General features: G+C 42.6%; 1 protein-coding gene across 1 annotated transcript in view; it reads left to right on the top strand.

Moving 5' to 3' along the window:
• The window catches only part of LOC141104577 (uncharacterized), a 96184-nt gene extending 81824 nt beyond the window's left edge, over window positions 1-14360 (top strand). The window contains exon 8 of the mRNA XM_073594190.1: window positions 11148-14360. Within this exon, the coding sequence (XP_073450291.1) occupies window positions 11148-12417 (1270 nt within the window). The 3' untranslated portion in view covers window positions 12418-14360. The remainder of the gene's footprint in view (window positions 1-11147) is intronic.
• Window positions 14361-18768: the final 4408 nt, after the last annotated feature.

Here is an 18768-nt window from a genome sequence, read left to right as displayed (position 1 = left end):
AGATCACTGTAAAAAAACGAACGTATCGCATCCATTCTGGATGTGAAGCCCTAAATAGGTAATAAGTGAAGGTTCCATTTTCACTACTTGTTAGACAGTGTAGGGCCCCTTTAAAATGGTGCTAAAAAAAAGGTTCATCTTACATTGGTGGACAACAGTAAGAATGAATCTTACTTTAAAGGTCACTGGGAAAAAAACATCTTCACATACATTTTATAAGATTATTTCTATAATAGATTGTAAGGAGCCTACAAAATAAGCTACTGCACAAAGTAAGTGGAGAACTGTCGGAGAATGTAGTGTGGATGATGGAGATCTGTTGGAGGATGTAGTGTGGGTGGTGGGAGGAGAGCTGTCGGAGAATCTAGTGTGGATGGTGGAGGAGAGCTGTCGGAGAATGTAGTGTGGATGGTGGAGGAGAGCTGTCGGAGAATGTAGTGTGGGAGGAGAGCTGTCGGAGAATGTAGTGTGGATGGTGGAGGAGAGCTGTCGGAGAATGTAGTGTGGATGGTGGAGGAGAACTGTCGGAGAATGTAGTGTGGATGGTGGAGGAGATCTGTCGGAGAACATAGTGTGGATGGTGGAGGAGATCTGTCGGAGAATGTAGTGTGGATGGTGGGAGGAGATCTGTCGGAGAATGTAGTGTGGATGGTGGAGGAGATCTGTCGGAGAATGTAGTGTGGGTGGTGGAGGAGATCTGTTGGAGAATGTAGTGTGGATGGTGGAGGAGAACTGTCGGAGAATGTAGTGTGGATGGTGGAGGAGAGCTTTCCGAGAATGTAGTGTGGATGGTGGGGGGAGAGCTGTCATAGAATGTAGTGTGGATGGTGGGAGGAGAGCTGTCGGAGAATGTAGTGTGGATGGTGGAGGAGAGCTGTCGGAGAATGTAGTGTGGATGGTGGAGGAGAGCTGTTGGAGAATGTAGTGTGGATGGTGGAGGAGAGCTGTCGGAGAATGTAGTGTGGATGGTGGAGGAGAGCTGTCGGAGAATGTAGTGTGGATGGTGGAGGAGATCTGTTGGAGAATGTAGTGTGGATGGTGGAGGAGATCTGTCATAGAATGTAGTGTGGATGGTGGGAGGAGAGCTGTCGGAGAATGTAGTGTGGATGGTGGAGGAGAGCTGTCGGAGAATGTAGTGTGGATGGTGGAGGAGATCTGTCAGAGAATGTAGTGTGGATGGTGGAGGAGAGCTGTTGGAGAATGTAGTGTGGATGGTGGAGGAGAGCTGTCGGAGAATGTAGTGTGGATGGTGGAGGAGATCTGTTGGAGAATGTAGTGTGGATGGACATTACATTCACTCCAGGTTTGAAAATCCTTCAGCGCTGTGAAATAAGCCTGTGTTAGAAATTCATATGTATACATAATTTTCAATTTGTTTTTAATTGTTTGACTTCCACATAATTGTAAAAATTAAGGTACTATAAAAGTATTGATGTTTTACATTATTTATTCGTGGGGTAGGGGGGATTTGAAATCACCATCCAACATTTTTATGACCATTTTCACCTCTGTGACTCAAACGTTTGGTATACGTGGATTGAAATTCAGCCGGTTTAGTTGGGACCCCCTGTGTTGCCCTCCCCTCCCCAGATGGACTTCTGTAAATCAGGACTGCTGGAAAACCTTCGCTCTGCAATGCTAATCAGTGTATTCTAACAAGAGAGGGGTCCTCACTGCCAGAATACAATGGCCACAGCAGTGAGGATTCCTTCATCTACTTCACTTTTGTGGATGGGGGAATCCATTGGGGGTTTTTTTTCAGTTGTTTATATTGCAAGTGCACCAATAAGACTACAATCAACCGAGATATTTCAATGACCAAATTCTTATTTTACATTTGTCTTAATTTCTTTTTAACAATAATTTTTATTTATTTTATCAAACAAATACAAATCAATTGAAGTTGCTGCATATATTATACAACATTTGTAATACAAAAACTGAGAAGGCATAAAGTATAGTACTGATATAAACCTTGATGGCCTAGTCCAGCCTACCCCGGTTGGGTTCAAGCTGTAGGACTGGAAGGTCACCACTTTAACTATGCTTCTTACAGTATAAACTATGAGTATGGAAATAATGTTGGGAAGGGAAATTAAAAATAACAAATAACCAAAAAGTAATGAATATCAGAGATATTGCTCTACACCGACTAATTGCTTAGGTGAATATTGTGACCATTCACCTAAGAGCATTTGTTCTAATCTCTATGTGGTAGAACCTGGATAGGTGATAACGTATGTAACATAATGCGCTAGATAATGGAGACCTGTAATATTTATATTCTCCACAAGGGGGTAATCTCACATATTATGAGTGGGACTCAGACAGGAAGTGATGTAATCTACATATTGGAAATGGTGGCACATTGAAACAGGAAGTTCCAGGTTATAGTTTAATTGGCAGGAAGTAGAGAAGAGACATTGCTGGAACTGGCAGTGGAGAAGGTAAAGAAAATGGTTTATAATACGTATAGAGATACATGCTAAATATAGAACCATTTATCCAACTGTCCATCCAGAGCCTCTGGTTTATAGACCGCATACATCCTAAATATAGAACCATTTATCCAACTGTCCATCCAGAGCCTCTGGTTTATAGACTAGATACATCCTAAATATAGAACCATTTATCCAACTGTCCACCCAGAGCCTCTGGTTTATAGACTAGATACATCCTAAATATAGAACCATTTATCCAACTGTCCACCCCGAGCCTCTGGTTTATAGACAAGGTACATCCTAAATATAGAACCATTTATCCAACTGTCCACCCAGAGCCTCTGGTTTATAGACAAGGTACATCCTAAATATAGAACCATTTATCCAACTGTCCACCCAGAGCCTCTGGTTTATAGACAAGGTACATCCTAAATATAGAGCCATTTATCCAACTGTCCATCCAGAGCCTCTGGTTTATAGACAAGGTACATCCTAAATATAGAACCATTTATCCAACTGTCCACCCAGAGCCTCTGGTTTATAGACAAGGTACATCCTAAATATAGAACCATTTATCCAACTGTCCACCCAGAGCCTCTGGTTTATAGACAAGGTACATCCTAAATATAGAGCCATTTATCCAACTGTCCATCCAGAGCCTCTGGTTTATAGACCGGATACATCCTAAATATAGAACCATTTATCCAACTGTCCATCCAGAGCCTCTGGTTTATAGACTAGATACATCCTAAATATAGAACCATTTATCCAACTGTCCACCCAGAGCCTCTGGTTTATAGACTAGATACATCTTAAATATAGAACCATTTATCCAACTGCCCACCCCGAGCCTCTGGTTTATAGACAAGGTACATCCTAAATATAGAACCATTTATCCAATTGTCCTTCCCGAGCCTCTGGTTTATAGACAAGGTACATCCTAAATATAGAACCATTTATCCAACTGTCCACCCAGAGCCTCTGGTTTATAGACAAGGTACATCCTAAATATAGAACCATTTATCCAACTGTCCACCCAGAGCCTCTGGTTTATAGACAAGGTACATCCTAAATATAGAGCCATTTATCCAACTGTCCACCCAGAGCCTCTGGTTTATAGACAAGGTACATCCTAAATATAGAACCATTTATCCAACTGTCCACCCAGAGCCTCTGGTTTATAGACAAGGTACATCCTAAATATAGAGCCATTTATCCAACTGTCCATCCAGAGCCTCTGGTTTATAGACCGCATACATCCTAAATATAGAACCATTTATCCAACTGTCCATCCAGAGCCTCTGGTTTATAGACTAGATACATCCTAAATATAGAACCATTTATCCAACTGTCCACCCAGAGCCTCTGGTTTATAGACTAGATACATCCTAAATATAGAACCATTTATCCAACTGTCCACCCCGAGCCTCTGGTTTATAGACAAGGTACATCCTAAATATAGAACCATTTATCCAACTGTCCACCCAGAGCCTCTGGTTTATAGACAAGGTACATCCTAAATATAGAACCATTTATCCAACTGTCCACCCAGAGCCTCTGGTTTATAGACAAGGTACATCCTAAATATAGAGCCATTTATCCAACTGTCCATCCAGAGCCTCTGGTTTATAGACAAGGTACATCCTAAATATAGAACCATTTATCCAACTGTCCACCCAGAGCCTCTGGTTTATAGACAAGGTACATCCTAAATATAGAACCATTTATCCAACTGTCCACCCAGAGCCTCTGGTTTATAGACAAGGTACATCCTAAATATAGAGCCATTTATCCAACTGTCCATCCAGAGCCTCTGGTTTATAGACCGGATACATCCTAAATATAGAACCATTTATCCAACTGTCCATCCAGAGCCTCTGGTTTATAGACTAGATACATCCTAAATATAGAACCATTTATCCAACTGTCCACCCAGAGCCTCTGGTTTATAGACTAGATACATCTTAAATATAGAACCATTTATCCAACTGCCCACCCCGAGCCTCTGGTTTATAGACAAGGTACATCCTAAATATAGAACCATTTATCCAATTGTCCTTCCCGAGCCTCTGGTTTATAGACAAGGTACATCCTAAATATAGAACCATTTATCCAACTGTCCACCCAGAGCCTCTGGTTTATAGACAAGGTACATCCTAAATATAGAACCATTTATCCAACTGTCCACCCAGAGCCTCTGGTTTATAGACAAGGTACATCCTAAATATAGAGCCATTTATCCAACTGTCCACCCAGAGCCTCTGGTTTATAGACCAGATACATCCTAAATATAGAACCATTTATCCAACTGTCCACCCAGAGCCTCTGGTTTATAGACCAGATACATCCTAAATATAGAACCATTTATCCAACTGTCCATCCAGAGCCTCTGGTTTATAGACCAGATACATCCTAAATATAGAACCATTTATCCAACTGTCCATCCAGAGCCTCTGGTTTATAGACCAGATACATCCTAGGTGTATTGATGGAGAGATGTTTTGCCCGACAGTATGTACGTAGTTCCAGCATTAGTAGGATGCAATGTGAAACAGTGGCTGGACACACAGACCTCTGCAAGGTAAGTATTGTATGACTTTGCTGGAAGGGTGGGGACTGTTGTTGTTGCTGCTAGTCAGTGATGGTAGGTGGAAGGTCTGGATTTTTTATACTGTAATTGACCCAATGATGGGGGGAGGAAGAACTAACCACATATTGTTTTTGGCACAGTCAGTGAGCAACTCTGGTGTTTTGTTGGTCTGCAGAGCCTCCAGCACCTCTATACATCTATGGCAGCAGTCACCCAGGCAGACGAATTTAAGTTGTGTCTGAGCATGTGGTGGAAGGAGACTGTGTTCACTAATTTGTAGGTCAACACTTTCAGCTCTAGGAGACTTGCGTTGAGGTGCTGGGCGTGTAGATGGTTGAGGGGTTTGCTTAACTCCAAAACCTGTGGGATGGAAGACTACTTGGTTAGAATCACTACAGGAGATGTTTGTATTGGAATGCTGTGATGAGGAGGGCTTCACTTCCAGCTTCAGCTTCTCACTCTTGGCTCTGCCCCTTATCACTGCTGGTGGTAGAGAAGGCTAAGATTCTTCTAATCCCCTTAGAAAAGGTTTCCTCCCTCTGAGTAGAGGCAGCAGAGCGTATCTATGTGGCATTAACAGAAAGGGAGGCAGAGGAGGAAGATGAAGGTACAGTGGTGGGAGCTAGAGCACAGAAAGCCAACTGCTCTTTCCTTTAGGCCAAGTGGATAGGGTTGCCACCTCATCCCTTTAAACCCAAACACATATGAATTACATGGGTTCTGAGGCTAATTTAATGCAGATAAGGTACCAAGAGAGTTTAATTACCACCTTAATCAGCCACAGAACCTGCGTAATTAATGTGTGTTCGGGTTTAAAGGGATGAGGTGACAACCCTACAAGTGGGTCCTCCACTGAGTTTAATGGTGACTCATGCACATGGTGCCCAGGTTGTTAACATCTTTGCCTCATTTCATGTGCTGAGCACAGTAGTTGCCGATGAACATGGTTTTATCAGAGGTATTAGAGACCCCCAGACAGAAGGGGTCCTCTGACCAGACCTAATTGTGGGCTGCAGCTGTTCCTTCATACTTCTGCTGACAGATTATGATTGTGCAATGTGCATGCTAAGTTATACCCTCTGCATTGGGACCCTGTTGTTTTTGGGCACTCTGCTCACTCTCCCAGGATTTTGCTGCTTTGATATTTTCTCCTCTCCCGTCTCCTTTGCTCTGCTGGTCCTTACCATCTATCCATGTTGGGTCAAGCACCACATCATTCACCACCTCCTCCTCCTTCTGTTGACTGGACTCAAAGACTAAGTTCACTGTTTCTTAAAAATGAAAAGCTGAACTACCTTACAGTACCCCCCCCCCCCCCCACACACACACACACACACACACACACACACACACACGCACATACGCACTTAAAAATTTAAATTCATGGCCACAGGGGTTGTGTACCATCATAATGCATGCAATGGAGAGCTATCGTTAGTGTAGCTCCATAAGCTCAATGACCAGGAAGAATCTCTTCTTACTTCTGTGACGCCATCCTCGAAAAAAGAAGACGACTCAGAAGAGATTCTTATTGATCAGCACAATCACATAGACACAATGACCAATGACAGCTCCCTATTTTGTGCATTGTGAGGGAGAATAAGCTCTGGTTGTTAAATGTGACTTTTATTTGTAATTAAAACACGTTACTGCTAAATCCCATGGGAAAAGGAGGATTCTGGGAAGTCTGTGGTGATAATTGTTACTTTTTCTCTTTACACAGGATTATAAAGTAGTTAAGAAACATCTGGAGATCCATTATCACCCAGCAGCCGTCTTCACAGGACATCACCCATCACAGTGCCTCCACCTCACTGCCTGACAACAAAGGTAACCAGTGCCAAGAAGATTCTAGAAGTCACCAAGAAGATCATTGATCTGCTGACAGGAGAGGTGAGCGGTGCCGGGAATTCTGGGACATTATCCAGTAACAGACAAGGGATGTGTCTGGATGGTGACTGTATCATTGTATGTGTCAGGTTCCTATAAGGTGTCAGGATGTCACTGTCTATTTCTCCATGGAGGAGTGGGAGTATTTAGAAGGACACAAGGATCTCTACAAGGACGTCATGATGGAGAATCAGCCGCCCCTCACATCACCGGGTAAGAGGAGACTTTATTGTAAAGGAGAGAGCAGTACGGAGGGTCCACCTAGATCCCCCATCATCTGATAAACACATAGAAACAATGTATTCAGTCAGTGTATGTGTTTCTTATAGATGGATCCAGTAATGGGAACCCACCAGAGAGATGTCCTCATACTCTGTATTCCCGGGATTCCACACAGGAAGGTCACACCATCCCTCACCATCATGAGGTAAAGGTGACGAACCATGTAGCCCTAAAAATGTATTCTAAGCAATTAAATGACATTCTTCTATATATTCTCTTGTTTCCTATTTCAAATGCTTTCTATCATCTTTGGGGTTTAGGGTGAAGAACTGAAAGAAATCAAAGGTGAAGGTAAGGGTGAAGAAAAAGAGAAGTTATTGAGTGGAGATCAGCAGTCTATGGAGGAGGGGGAGATGATTATGGAAAGTAAACAGGAGGAATCTTCGCTCTATATAGATCAGGTGGGACTGAGCAACTAGAACTAAAAAACAATTCTAAGGTATGAGAGGTAATTTTTCTATGTAGTATCTTGTTCCTTTTTACAAATGTATTCTATCATCTTTGGGGTTTAGGATGAAGAACTGAAAGACCTCAAAGCTGAGATTAAAGAAGAAGAAGAGTCTTTGGTGAGTGGAGCTCAGCAGTCTATGGAAGAGGGTTGTCCTCCGTATTCCCGGAATTCCACACAGGAAGATCACACCATCGCTAAGCAAGATGAGGTACATGGCAGTGAACACGGAGACCTAAAATGTACTCATACCTTTGAGATGACATTCTTCTATGTAACTATGTTTTCATCTTTATTAATGAATTCTGTCATCTTTGGGGTTTAGGGTGAAGAACTGAAAGACATCAAACTTGAGATTAAAGAGGAAAAAGAAGAGATGTTGGTGAGTGGAGCTCCCCCAATAGAGAGATGTCCCCATTCTCTGTATTCCCGGAATTCCACACAGGAAGGTCACACCATCCCTCACCATCATCAGGTAGGTGGGACTGAGCAGTTAGAACTCAAACAGAATTTTAAGGCATGAGAGGACACTTTTCGACGTATGTAATCTTTTGTTCCTTTTTACAAATACATTGTATCATCCTTGGGGTTTAGAGTGAAGAACTGAAAGACATCAAAGCTGTGATTAAAGAGGAAGAAGAGATGTTGGTGACTGGAGATCAGCAGTCTATGGAGGAGGATGATCCTCTGTATTCCCGGGATTCCACACAGGAAGATCACACTATCCCTCATCATCATCAGGTACTGTAAATGGGACGGACCATGTTGACCTAAAAATGTATTATAAGCAATCAAATGACATTCTTCTATATAATCTCTTGTTTCCTATTTCAAATGCTTTCTATCATCTTTGGGGTTTAGGGTAAAGAACTGAAAGACATCAAAGGTGAATGTAAAGGTGAAGAAGAAGAGAGGTTGGTGAGTGGAGATCAGCAATCTATGGAGGAGGGGGAGATGATTATTGAAAGTAAACAGGAGGAATCTTCTCTCTATATAGATCTAAGTAAGTAATAATCACTAAACGCAGAGACAGTTCACATTTTCATTTTACTTCTATAAAGTATAAATTTACTTAGTAAAAAAGACAAATGTCCATTAAATTCTCCCTCCACAAAAAGACCCTAAACCCGCAATTGATCCAGTTGGAATATTTTTAAGTGCATTTTAGTTCACACAAACACAATATAACACCAAGTTTTTGGGTAAAATATAAAAGGTGATGTTGTATCGAGTAAGTAGATACCAAACATGTCACGATTTTCAATTACGAATGGCTGTGAAATGGCAAAAAAACGATGGTAACATAGCATTTTCAAAGGCAACGCTTTAAAAGCCTTTACAGGTTATCAGTTTAAAGTTAAAACGTGAGCTTTGGCACTAGAATTTTTGCTCTCATTCCGACATTCACAGCGATACCTGACAAGTGAATGCAGAAGCCCTAGAGTATAAAATGGTGGCTGGTGCAATTTTTTTATGACCCACGATATTTACCCAGCCATTTATCAAAATGCAAATGTTCAGGAAAAAATGCACTAACTAATTATGTTAGTGCATAGAGACACAAAATACTACAAAATATTTTGGTAAAATCTAAAAGATGATGTTGCATCGAGTTAATGGGTAACCAACATATTAAAATTTAAATTTGCGCACGCTTGTGCAATGGCAACAAACTAAAACTGTCCATAGGCGACACTTTGAAAGTCTTTACAGCTTATCAGTTTAGGATTTATAATGAATTATAGGCCTAGAAGAGTTGTTCTCACTTTCGCAGCGATTTTTCACGTGTGGTGCAAACGTTGCTTACATTTGCGTGGTGGACCTAGTTTCACATGTGCATTGGCATGTATGCACAGGAGGACAAGGATGATTTTTCAGGTGTAGGTGCAGGTTTAAGAGATATTTACAGTACCTACAGGTAAGCCTTATTATAGGCTTACCTGTAGGTACAAGTGGTGTAACAGGGTTTACAACCACTTTAACTGTTGACAGTAAAAACATCTCAACATTCCCAACAAATATGATGGCTATTGTAGGTCATATGGTATACAAATCTCCAATCCTGTCCGGTAGAATGTAATCTTTTTATTGGCCACACTGCCCAATATACAGATGTGGATATACTGTACACCATATGACAGGTCCATCTCCATTCCTCAATATAAAGTCATGTTCCCAACAAATGAGGAGGAGATACTGTACACCATATGAAAGGTCCATCTCCATTCCTCAATATAACGTCACGTTCCCAACAAATGAGGTGTAGATACTGTACACCATATGACAGGTCCATCTCCATTCCTCAATATAAAGTCATGTTCCCAACAAATGAGCTGGAGATACTGTACACCATATGAAAGGTCCATCTCCATTCCTCAATATAATGTTATGTTCCCATCAAATGAGTTGGAGATACTGTACACCATATGAAAGGTCCATCTCCATTCCTCCAATATAATGTCATGTTCCCAACAAATGAGGAGGAGATACTGTACATCATATGAAAGGTCCATCTCCATTCCTCAATATAATGTTATGTTCCCATCAAATGAGGAGGAGATACTGTACACCATATGAAAGGTCCATCTCCATTCCTCAATATAACGTCATGTTCCCAACAAATGAGGAGGAGATACTCTACACCATATGAAAGGTCCATCTCCATTCCTCCATATAACGTCATGTTCCCAACAAATGAGGAGGAGATACTGTACACATATGAAAGGTTCATCTCCATTCCTCAATATAATGTCATGTTCCCAACAAATGAGGAGGAGATACTGTACATCATATGAAAGGTCCATCTCCATTCCTCAATATAATGTTATGTTCCCATCAAATGAGTTGGAGATACTGTACACCATATGAAAGGTCCATCTCCATTCCTCAATATAACGTCATGTTCCTAACAAGTGAGGAGAAGATACTGTACATCATATGAAAGGTCCATCATGGTTGTCAGAATTCTTTGAAATGACTGTAAACTGTGATGGTGAAGGTCTATTTCCGTTCTAACAGAAAAAATGTCATCAATGCAAAAACCCTTTTACCCCATGTGATTTGGGTATTTTCTCTTCTTTAAGTGTCTTGTGTTCATATTTTTCTGTTATGATTGAGGACTTTGAAGTTGTTAAAAGTTTCATCAAAACAATTGACTCCAGAATACAAGACTAGAAGAATTCTTATAAGACTTCTCTAAACATTGCTTTCCAACAGATGGACACTGTCTACGGAATATGAATACCTCAGAGGGAGATCTTATTTTATCTCCAGATGAAGGACAAGATAAGGGGACAGCAAAACATTCTCCAAGAAAGTCATTTGGTCGAAATCTACATCACAAATCTTTGTCAACATCGATGGATCCCTCTAATCCTGAGGAATCCTCTGATAATTCACATAATATGACTTCAGATATTCGTTTAAAATCTCACAGTGTGGATAGATCAACAGATCCCTCTAAGGAGTATTCTTCTACCCACGAAGGAGTTCACAGAATAGACAATTCATTGTCATGTTTAGAGTGCGGGAAACTTTTCACTGACAACAGAGCACTTTTTAGACACCAGAGAACTCACACACAAGAACAGCCTTCTTCCTTTACCAATGACGGGAAATGTTTCACTAAGAAAGGAAAACGTGTTACTCGCCAGAAAATTCACACAGGTGAGCGCTCTTTTCCTTGTTTAGAGTGCGGGAAATGTTTCCCTAAAAAAGGAAGACTCCTTATTCACCAGAGAAGCCACACAGGCGAGCGTCCTTTTTCCTGTTTAGAGTGCGGGAAATGTTTCACTCTAAAAGGAAGACTCCTTATTCACCAGAGAATTCACACAGGTGAACGTCCTTTTTCCTGTTTAGAGTGCGGAAAATGTTTCGCTCAGAAAGGAGGCCTCCTTAAACACCAGAAAATTCACACAGGTGAGCGTCCTTATTCCTGCTCAGAGTGTGGGAAGTGTTTTACTCACAAAGCGGGCCTTTTAAGACACCAGAGAAAGCACACGGGTGAACGTCCTTTTTCCTGTTTAGAGTGCGGGAAATGTTTTGCTCAGAAAGGAGGCCTCCTTGTACACCAGAGAAGTCACACAGGTGAGCGTCCTTTTTCCTGCTCAGAGTGTGGGAAGTGTTTTACTCACAAAGTGAGTCTCTCTTATCACCAGAGAATTCACACAGGTGAGCGTTCTTTTCCCTGCTCAGAGTGTGGGAAATGTTTTACTAAGAAAGAGGGCCTGTTTCAACACCAGAGAATTCACACGGGTGAGCATCTTTTTTCTTGTTCAGAGTGCGGGAAATTTTTTACTCACAAAGAAAGCCTTTTTCAACACCAGAGAATTCACACAGGTGAGCATCTTTTTTCATGCCTAGAGTGCGGGAAATGTTTTACTCAGAAAGGAAAGCTTACTATTCACCAGAGAAGTCACACAGGTGAGCGTCCTTTTTCCTGTTCAGAGTGCGGGAAATGTTTCGCTCAGAAAGGAAAGCTTACTACTCACCAGAGAAGTCACACAGGTGAGCGTCCTTTTTCCTGCTCAGAGTGCGGGAAATGTTTTACTCGCAAAGAGGGCCTTTTTCAACACCAGAGAATTCACACAGGTGAACGTCCCTTTTCCTGCTTAGAGTGCGGGAAATGTTTTACTCACAATGCGGGCCTTTTTCAACACCAAAAAATTCACATGGGGGAGCGTCCTTTTTCTTGTTCCGAGTGTGGGAAAAGTTTCATTGCGAAGGAAAAACTACAAAAACACCAGAGAATTATTCACTCTCGTTAGCATCCTTTTCCCTGATCTTAGTGCTGGAAATGTTCCATTGTGAATGGTAAACTTCTTGCACACCAGAAAGGTCACATAGACCAGCACCCTTTGTAAAGTTCAGAGTGTGGGAAATGTTTCACCCAGAAAGGAGACCACCTTCTACACCATATAATTTGAGTGTCCATTTTCCCCATTTAGAGTACAGGAAATATTTTACATAATAAAGAGTACTATTTAGTATTCACACCAGAAAATTTATAGATGTAGTAAAATAGAATACTAAGTAGTTAAAACAATTTCCTGTGGAATAGTATTCTACATGCCCACAGCTCTTCCAGCAATGAATCCTTTCTGTATACAGAAGTTAAACTTTTTTTTAACTCTAACAACCCTGAAATGTCCATCTCCATTCCTCAATATAACGTCATGTTCCCAACAAATGAGGAGGAGATACTGTACACCATATGAAAGGTCCATCTCCATTCCTCAATATAATGTCATGTTCCCAACAAATGAGGTGGAGATACTGTCCACCATATGAAAGGTCCATCTCCATTCCACAATATAACATCATGTTCCCAACAAATGAGGAGGAGATACTGTACACCATATGAAAGGTCCATCTCCATTCCTCAATATAATGTCATGTTCCCAACAAATCAGGAGAAGATACTCTACACCATATGAAAGGTCCATCTCCATTCCTCAATATAACGTGATGTTCCCAACAAATGAGGTGGAGATACTGTACACCATATGAAAGGTCCATCTCCATTCCTCAATATAACGTGATGTTCCCAACAAATGAGGAAGAGATACTGTACACCATATGAAAGGTTCATCTCCATTCCTCAATATAACGTCATGTTCCCAACAAATGAGGAGGAGATACTGTACACCATATGAAAAGTCCATCTCCATTACTCAATATAACGTAATGTTCCCAACAAATGAGGGGGAGATGCTGTATACCATATGAAAGGTCCATCTCCATTCCTCAATATAACGTCATGTTCCCAACAAATGAGGAGAAGATACTGTACACCATATGAAAGGTCCACCTCCATCCCTCAATATAATATCATGTTCCCAACAAATGAGGAGGAGATACTGTACACCATATGAAAGGTCCACCTCCATTCCTCAATATAATGTCATGTTCCCAACAAATGAGGAGGAGATACTGTACACCATATGAAAAGTCCATCTCCATTACTCAATATAACGTAATGTTCCCAACAAATGAGGGGGAGATGCTGTACACCATATGAAAGGTCCATCTCCATTCCTCAATATAATTTCATGTTCCCAACAAATGAGGAGGAGATACTGTACACCATATGAAAGGTCCACCTCCATTCCTCAATATAACGTCATGTTCCCAACAATTGAGGAGAAGATCCTGTACACCATATGAAAGGTCCACCTCCATCCCTCAATATAATATCATGTTCCCAACAAATGAGGAGGAGATACTGTACACCATATGAAAGGTCCATCTCTATTCCTCAATATAATGTCTTGTTTCCCAACAAATGAGGAGGAGATACTGTACACCATATGAAAGGTCCATCTCTATTCCTCAATATAATGTCTTGTTTCCCAACAAATGAAGTAGAGGAAGGGCCCTGTTGCATCCTCACAATACAAATGTCTTCATTGCACAAACACTGTTATCTGGTGTAGTTTGAGTCTATTGTCTCCTTTTTCTGATTTGCATTTACCTTTTTTTGTATGATTGTATCAAATTGTGTGCTAGAACTCTGAAACTGTTGAGTGCTGTACCAGCATATATGACTTCTGAATGTAAAATACTAAGTATACTTAAAAATGTAATAAAAAGTTATTTTCCAGTAAATGGTCACTGTGTACAGAATAATAATAAAGTAAAATGTGATCAACCATGATCAAATGTAAATTAGTCTACTAAAAATTGCTGCAAATCCTTGTGAAAGCCTTTCGCCACAGTGGAATAAATGATCTGACTGAAATATCTTCCAGTGTGTGTCCCATCACCGGTTATGTAAAATGTATACTTTACCAGAAATCGAGCCTTTTAGAGATATTCAAATGCATTATCACTTCAGCATATGTCTTTCGGCAGAGGCCATTGCAGGGCTTCATCTAGAGACTGACCACTCCAACCTTCAGATGGGGATTACCAGCGTAAGTATGAAACTTTTGAGTCCCAGGGAGTGTAAGAGGACATGGGGCCACACGGTGAGACTGGAAGAGAAGCGGCTTAACCTTCAGCTGTGTAGACTCTGGTTTTTCACTGTTAGGGTGGTAAGGACGTGGAACTGCATTCCACAATCGGTGGTGTCGGCAGGAAGTATGGATAGTTTTAAAAGACTTTTGGACGTGTATCTTAGTGAAAACAACATAAGGGAATATGGGAAATGATTTTTTTATACACACACACACCTACACAGGTTAGACTGGATGGACTGTCGTTTTTTATTAAAACTTATTAACTATGTAACCTGATCTCTGCACTGGACTCAAAACTCCTAGAAGCAGTGTTTCTCCACCACTCACAAAGATAAGGGGAAGTAAGCTCATAGTACAGTAAAGTTTATTGAAAAGCAAACAGTTCATCAAAATAAACTTAAACAAAAAGCCAGCTTATTGGAATCCGCTTACATGTCGCTGCCCTGAAACAGTGGTCAGTGCATGTAAGCTCCACCCTGCGTATTTTGTACCAATGAACATCCTCAGGGGCTATTGGTAAATTACATCACATTGACACTGCTGATAGAGGAGGAGAGCTGTCGGAGAATGTAGTGTGGATGGCGGAGGAGAGCTGTCAGAGAATGTAGTGTGGATGGTGGAGGAGATCTGTCAGAGAATGTAGTGTGGATGGTGGAGGAGAGTTGTCGGAGAATGTAGTGTGGATGGTGGAGGAGAGTTGTCGGAGAATGTAGTGTGGATGATGGAGGAGAGTTGTCGGAGAATGTAGTGTGGATGGTGGAGGAGAGCTGTCGGAGAATGTAGTGTGGATGGCGGAGGAGAGCTGTCAGAGAATGTAGTGTGGATGGTGGAGGAGAGTTGTCGGAGAATGTAGTGTGGATGGTGGAGGAGAGTTGTCGGAGAATGTAGTGTGGATGGTGGAGGAGATCTGTCGGAGAATGTAGTGTGGATGGTGGAGGAGAGCTGTCGGAGAATGTAGTGTGGATGGTGGAGGAGAGTTGTCGGAGAATGTAGTGTGGATGGTGGAGGAGAGTTGTCGGAGAATGTAGTGTGGATGGTGGAGGAGAGCTGTCGGAGAATGTAGTGTGGATGGCGGAGGAGAGCTGTCAGAGAATGTAGTGTGGATGGTGGAGGAGAGTTGTCGGAGAATGTAGTGTGGATGGTGGAGGAGAGTTGTCAGAGAATGTAGTGTGGATGGTGGAGGAGATCTGTCGGAGAATGTAGTGTGGATGGTGGAGGAGAGCTGTCGGAGAATGTAGTGTGGATGGTGGGAGGAGAGCTGTCGGAGAATGTAGTGTGGATGGTGGAGGAGATCTGTCGGAGAATGTAGTGTGGATGGTGGAGGAGAGCTGTCGGAGAATGTAGTGTGGATGGTGGGGGAGAGCTGTCGGAGAATGTAGTGTGGATGGTGGGGGAGAGTTGTTGGAGAATGTAGTGTGGATGGTGGAGGAGATCTGTCGGAGAATGTAGTGTGGATGGTGGAGAACTGTCGGAGAATGTAGTGTGGATGGTGGAGGAGAGTTGTTGGAGAATGTAGTGTGGATGGTGGAGGAGATCTGTCGGAGAATGTAGTGTGGATGGTGGTGAAAGAGACATCAGTTCTATTTGACACAAGAGGTGGACTAAATCACCATTCAACAGATCTATGACCATTCTTACCTCTGTGACTCTTACTTCCCTTTCCCATTCCACAGCCCACTCCCTTCCTTGTCTTACCAACTATACCAGTATCAGTATCATTACTGTGTGTGTATACTTCAGAGATGGTTTACTTAACATTTTGGTAAAACTTGTTCGGTTCCGCTTGGACTGAAAAGAAGGGAACTCCCTGAAAGATTGACCTGAAAATTTAAATATTACTCATTTGTTTTTACTGCAAGTGCAATAATTTGACTACAATTACCTCAACAATTTTAACCACTTGACGACCGCCTCACGCCGATGTACGTCGGCAAGGTGGCACGGACAGGCAAAATCACGTACATATACGTGATTTGCCTTCCGCGGGTGGGGGGTCCGATCGGTGCCCAAGGCGGTCGTCTTTTGTCCCACAGCGATCGGAGGTGAGGGGGAGGCCATCCGTTCGTGGCCCCCCCTCGCGATCGCCGCCGGCCAATCGAATCATTCCTTTGCTGCTGTATGCTAAACAGCAGCAAAGGAAATTATGTCATCTCTCCTCGGCTCGGTAATTTCCGTTCCGGCCCGAGGAGAGAAGACAGGTATGTGAGTGCACAACACTACACACACAGAGTAGAACATGCCAGGCACACAAAACACCCCGATTCCCCCCCCCCCCCGATCGCCCCCCGATCCCCCCCCAATCACCCCCCCCCGTCACAAACTGACACCAGCAGTTTTTTTTTTTCTGATTACTGCATTGGTGTCAGTTTGTGACAGTTACAGTGTTGGGACAGTTAGTATTAGCCCCCTTTAGGTCTAGGGTACCCCCCTAACCCCCCCTAATAAAGTTTTAACCCCTTGATCACCCCCTGTCACCAGTGTCGCTAAGCGATCATTTTTCTGATCGCTGTATTAGTGTCGCTGGTGACGCTAGTTAGGGACGTAAATATTTAGGTTCGCCGTCAGCGTTTTATAGCGACAGGGACCCCCATATACTACCTAATAAATGTATTAACCCCCTGATTGCCCCCTAGTTAACCCTTTCACCACTGATCACCGTATAACTGTTACGGGTGACGCTGGTTAGTTTGTTTATTTTTTATAGTGTCAGGGCACCCACCGTTTATTACCGATAGCCCCCTGATCGCCCGGCGGTGATATGCGTCGCCCCAGGCAGCGTCAGATTAGCGCCAGTACCGCTAACACCCACGCACACAGCATACGCCCCCCTTAGTGGTATAGTATCTGATCGGATCAATATCTGATCCAATCGGATCTATACTAGCGTCCCCAGCAGTTTAGGGTTCCCAAAAACGCAGTGTTAGCGGGATCAGCCCAGATACCTGCTAGCACCTGCATTTTGCCCCTCCGCCCGGCCCAGCCCAGCCCACCCAAGTGCAGTATCGATCGATCACTGTCACTTACAAGGCACTAAACGCATAACTGTAGCGTTCGCAGAGTCAGGCCTGATCCCTGCGATCGCTAACAGTTTTTTTGGTAGCTTTTTATTGAACTGGCAAGCGCCAGCAGCCTAGTACACCCCGGTCGTAGTCAAACCAGCACTGCAGTAACACTTGGTGACGTGGCGAGTCCCATAAGTGCAGTTCAAGCCGTGAGGTGACAAGCACAAGTAGTGTCCCGCTGCCACCAAGAAGACAAACACAGGCCCGTCGTGCCCATAATGCCCTTCCTGCTGCGTTCGCCAATCCTAATTGGGAACCCACCACTTCTGCAGCGCCCGTACTTCCCCCATTCACATCCCCAACCAAATGCAGTCGGCTGCATGAGAGGCATTTTCTTTATGTCCTCCCGAGTACCCCTACGCAACGAACCCCCCCAAAAAAGATGTCATGTCTGCAGCAAGCGCGGATATAGGCGTGACACCCGCTATTATTGTCCCTCCTGTCCTGACAATCCTGGTCTTTGCATTGGTGAATGTTTTGAACGCTACCATTCATTAGTTGAGTATTAGCGTAGGGTACAGCATTGCACAGACTAGGCGCACTTTCACAGGGTCTCCTAAGATGCCATCGCATTTTGAGAGACCCGAACCTGGAACCGGTTACCGTTATAAAAGTTAGTTACAAAAAAAGTGTAAAAAAAAAAAAATATATATAAAATAAAAAAAAAATAGTTGTCGTTTCATTGTTCTCTCTCTCTCTATTCTCTCTCTCTATTGTTCTGCTCTTTTTTTACTGTATTCTATTCTGCAATGTTTTATTGTTATTATGTTTTATCATATTTGCTTTTCAGGTACGCAATTTTTTATACTTTACCGTTTACTGTGCTTTATTGTTAACCATTTTTTTGTCTTCAGGTACGCCATTCACGACTTTGAGTGGTTATACCAGAATGATGCCTGCAGGTTTAGGTATCATCTTGGTATCATTCTTTTCAGCCAGCGGTCGGCTTTCATGTAAAAGCAATCCTAGCGGCTAATTAGCCTCTAGACTGCTTTTACAAGCCGTGGGAGGGAATGCCCCCCCCCACCGTCTTCCGTGTTTTTCTCTGGCTCTCCTGTCTCGACAGGGAACCTGATAATGCAGCCGGTGATTCAGC

The sequence above is a fragment of the Aquarana catesbeiana genome, linkage group LG08 (genome assembly GCF_042186555.1).
Source record: "Aquarana catesbeiana isolate 2022-GZ linkage group LG08, ASM4218655v1, whole genome shotgun sequence".
Lineage (NCBI taxonomy): Eukaryota > Metazoa > Chordata > Amphibia > Anura > Ranidae > Aquarana > Aquarana catesbeiana.
This window is presented reverse-complemented; position numbering and strand designations above follow the sequence as displayed.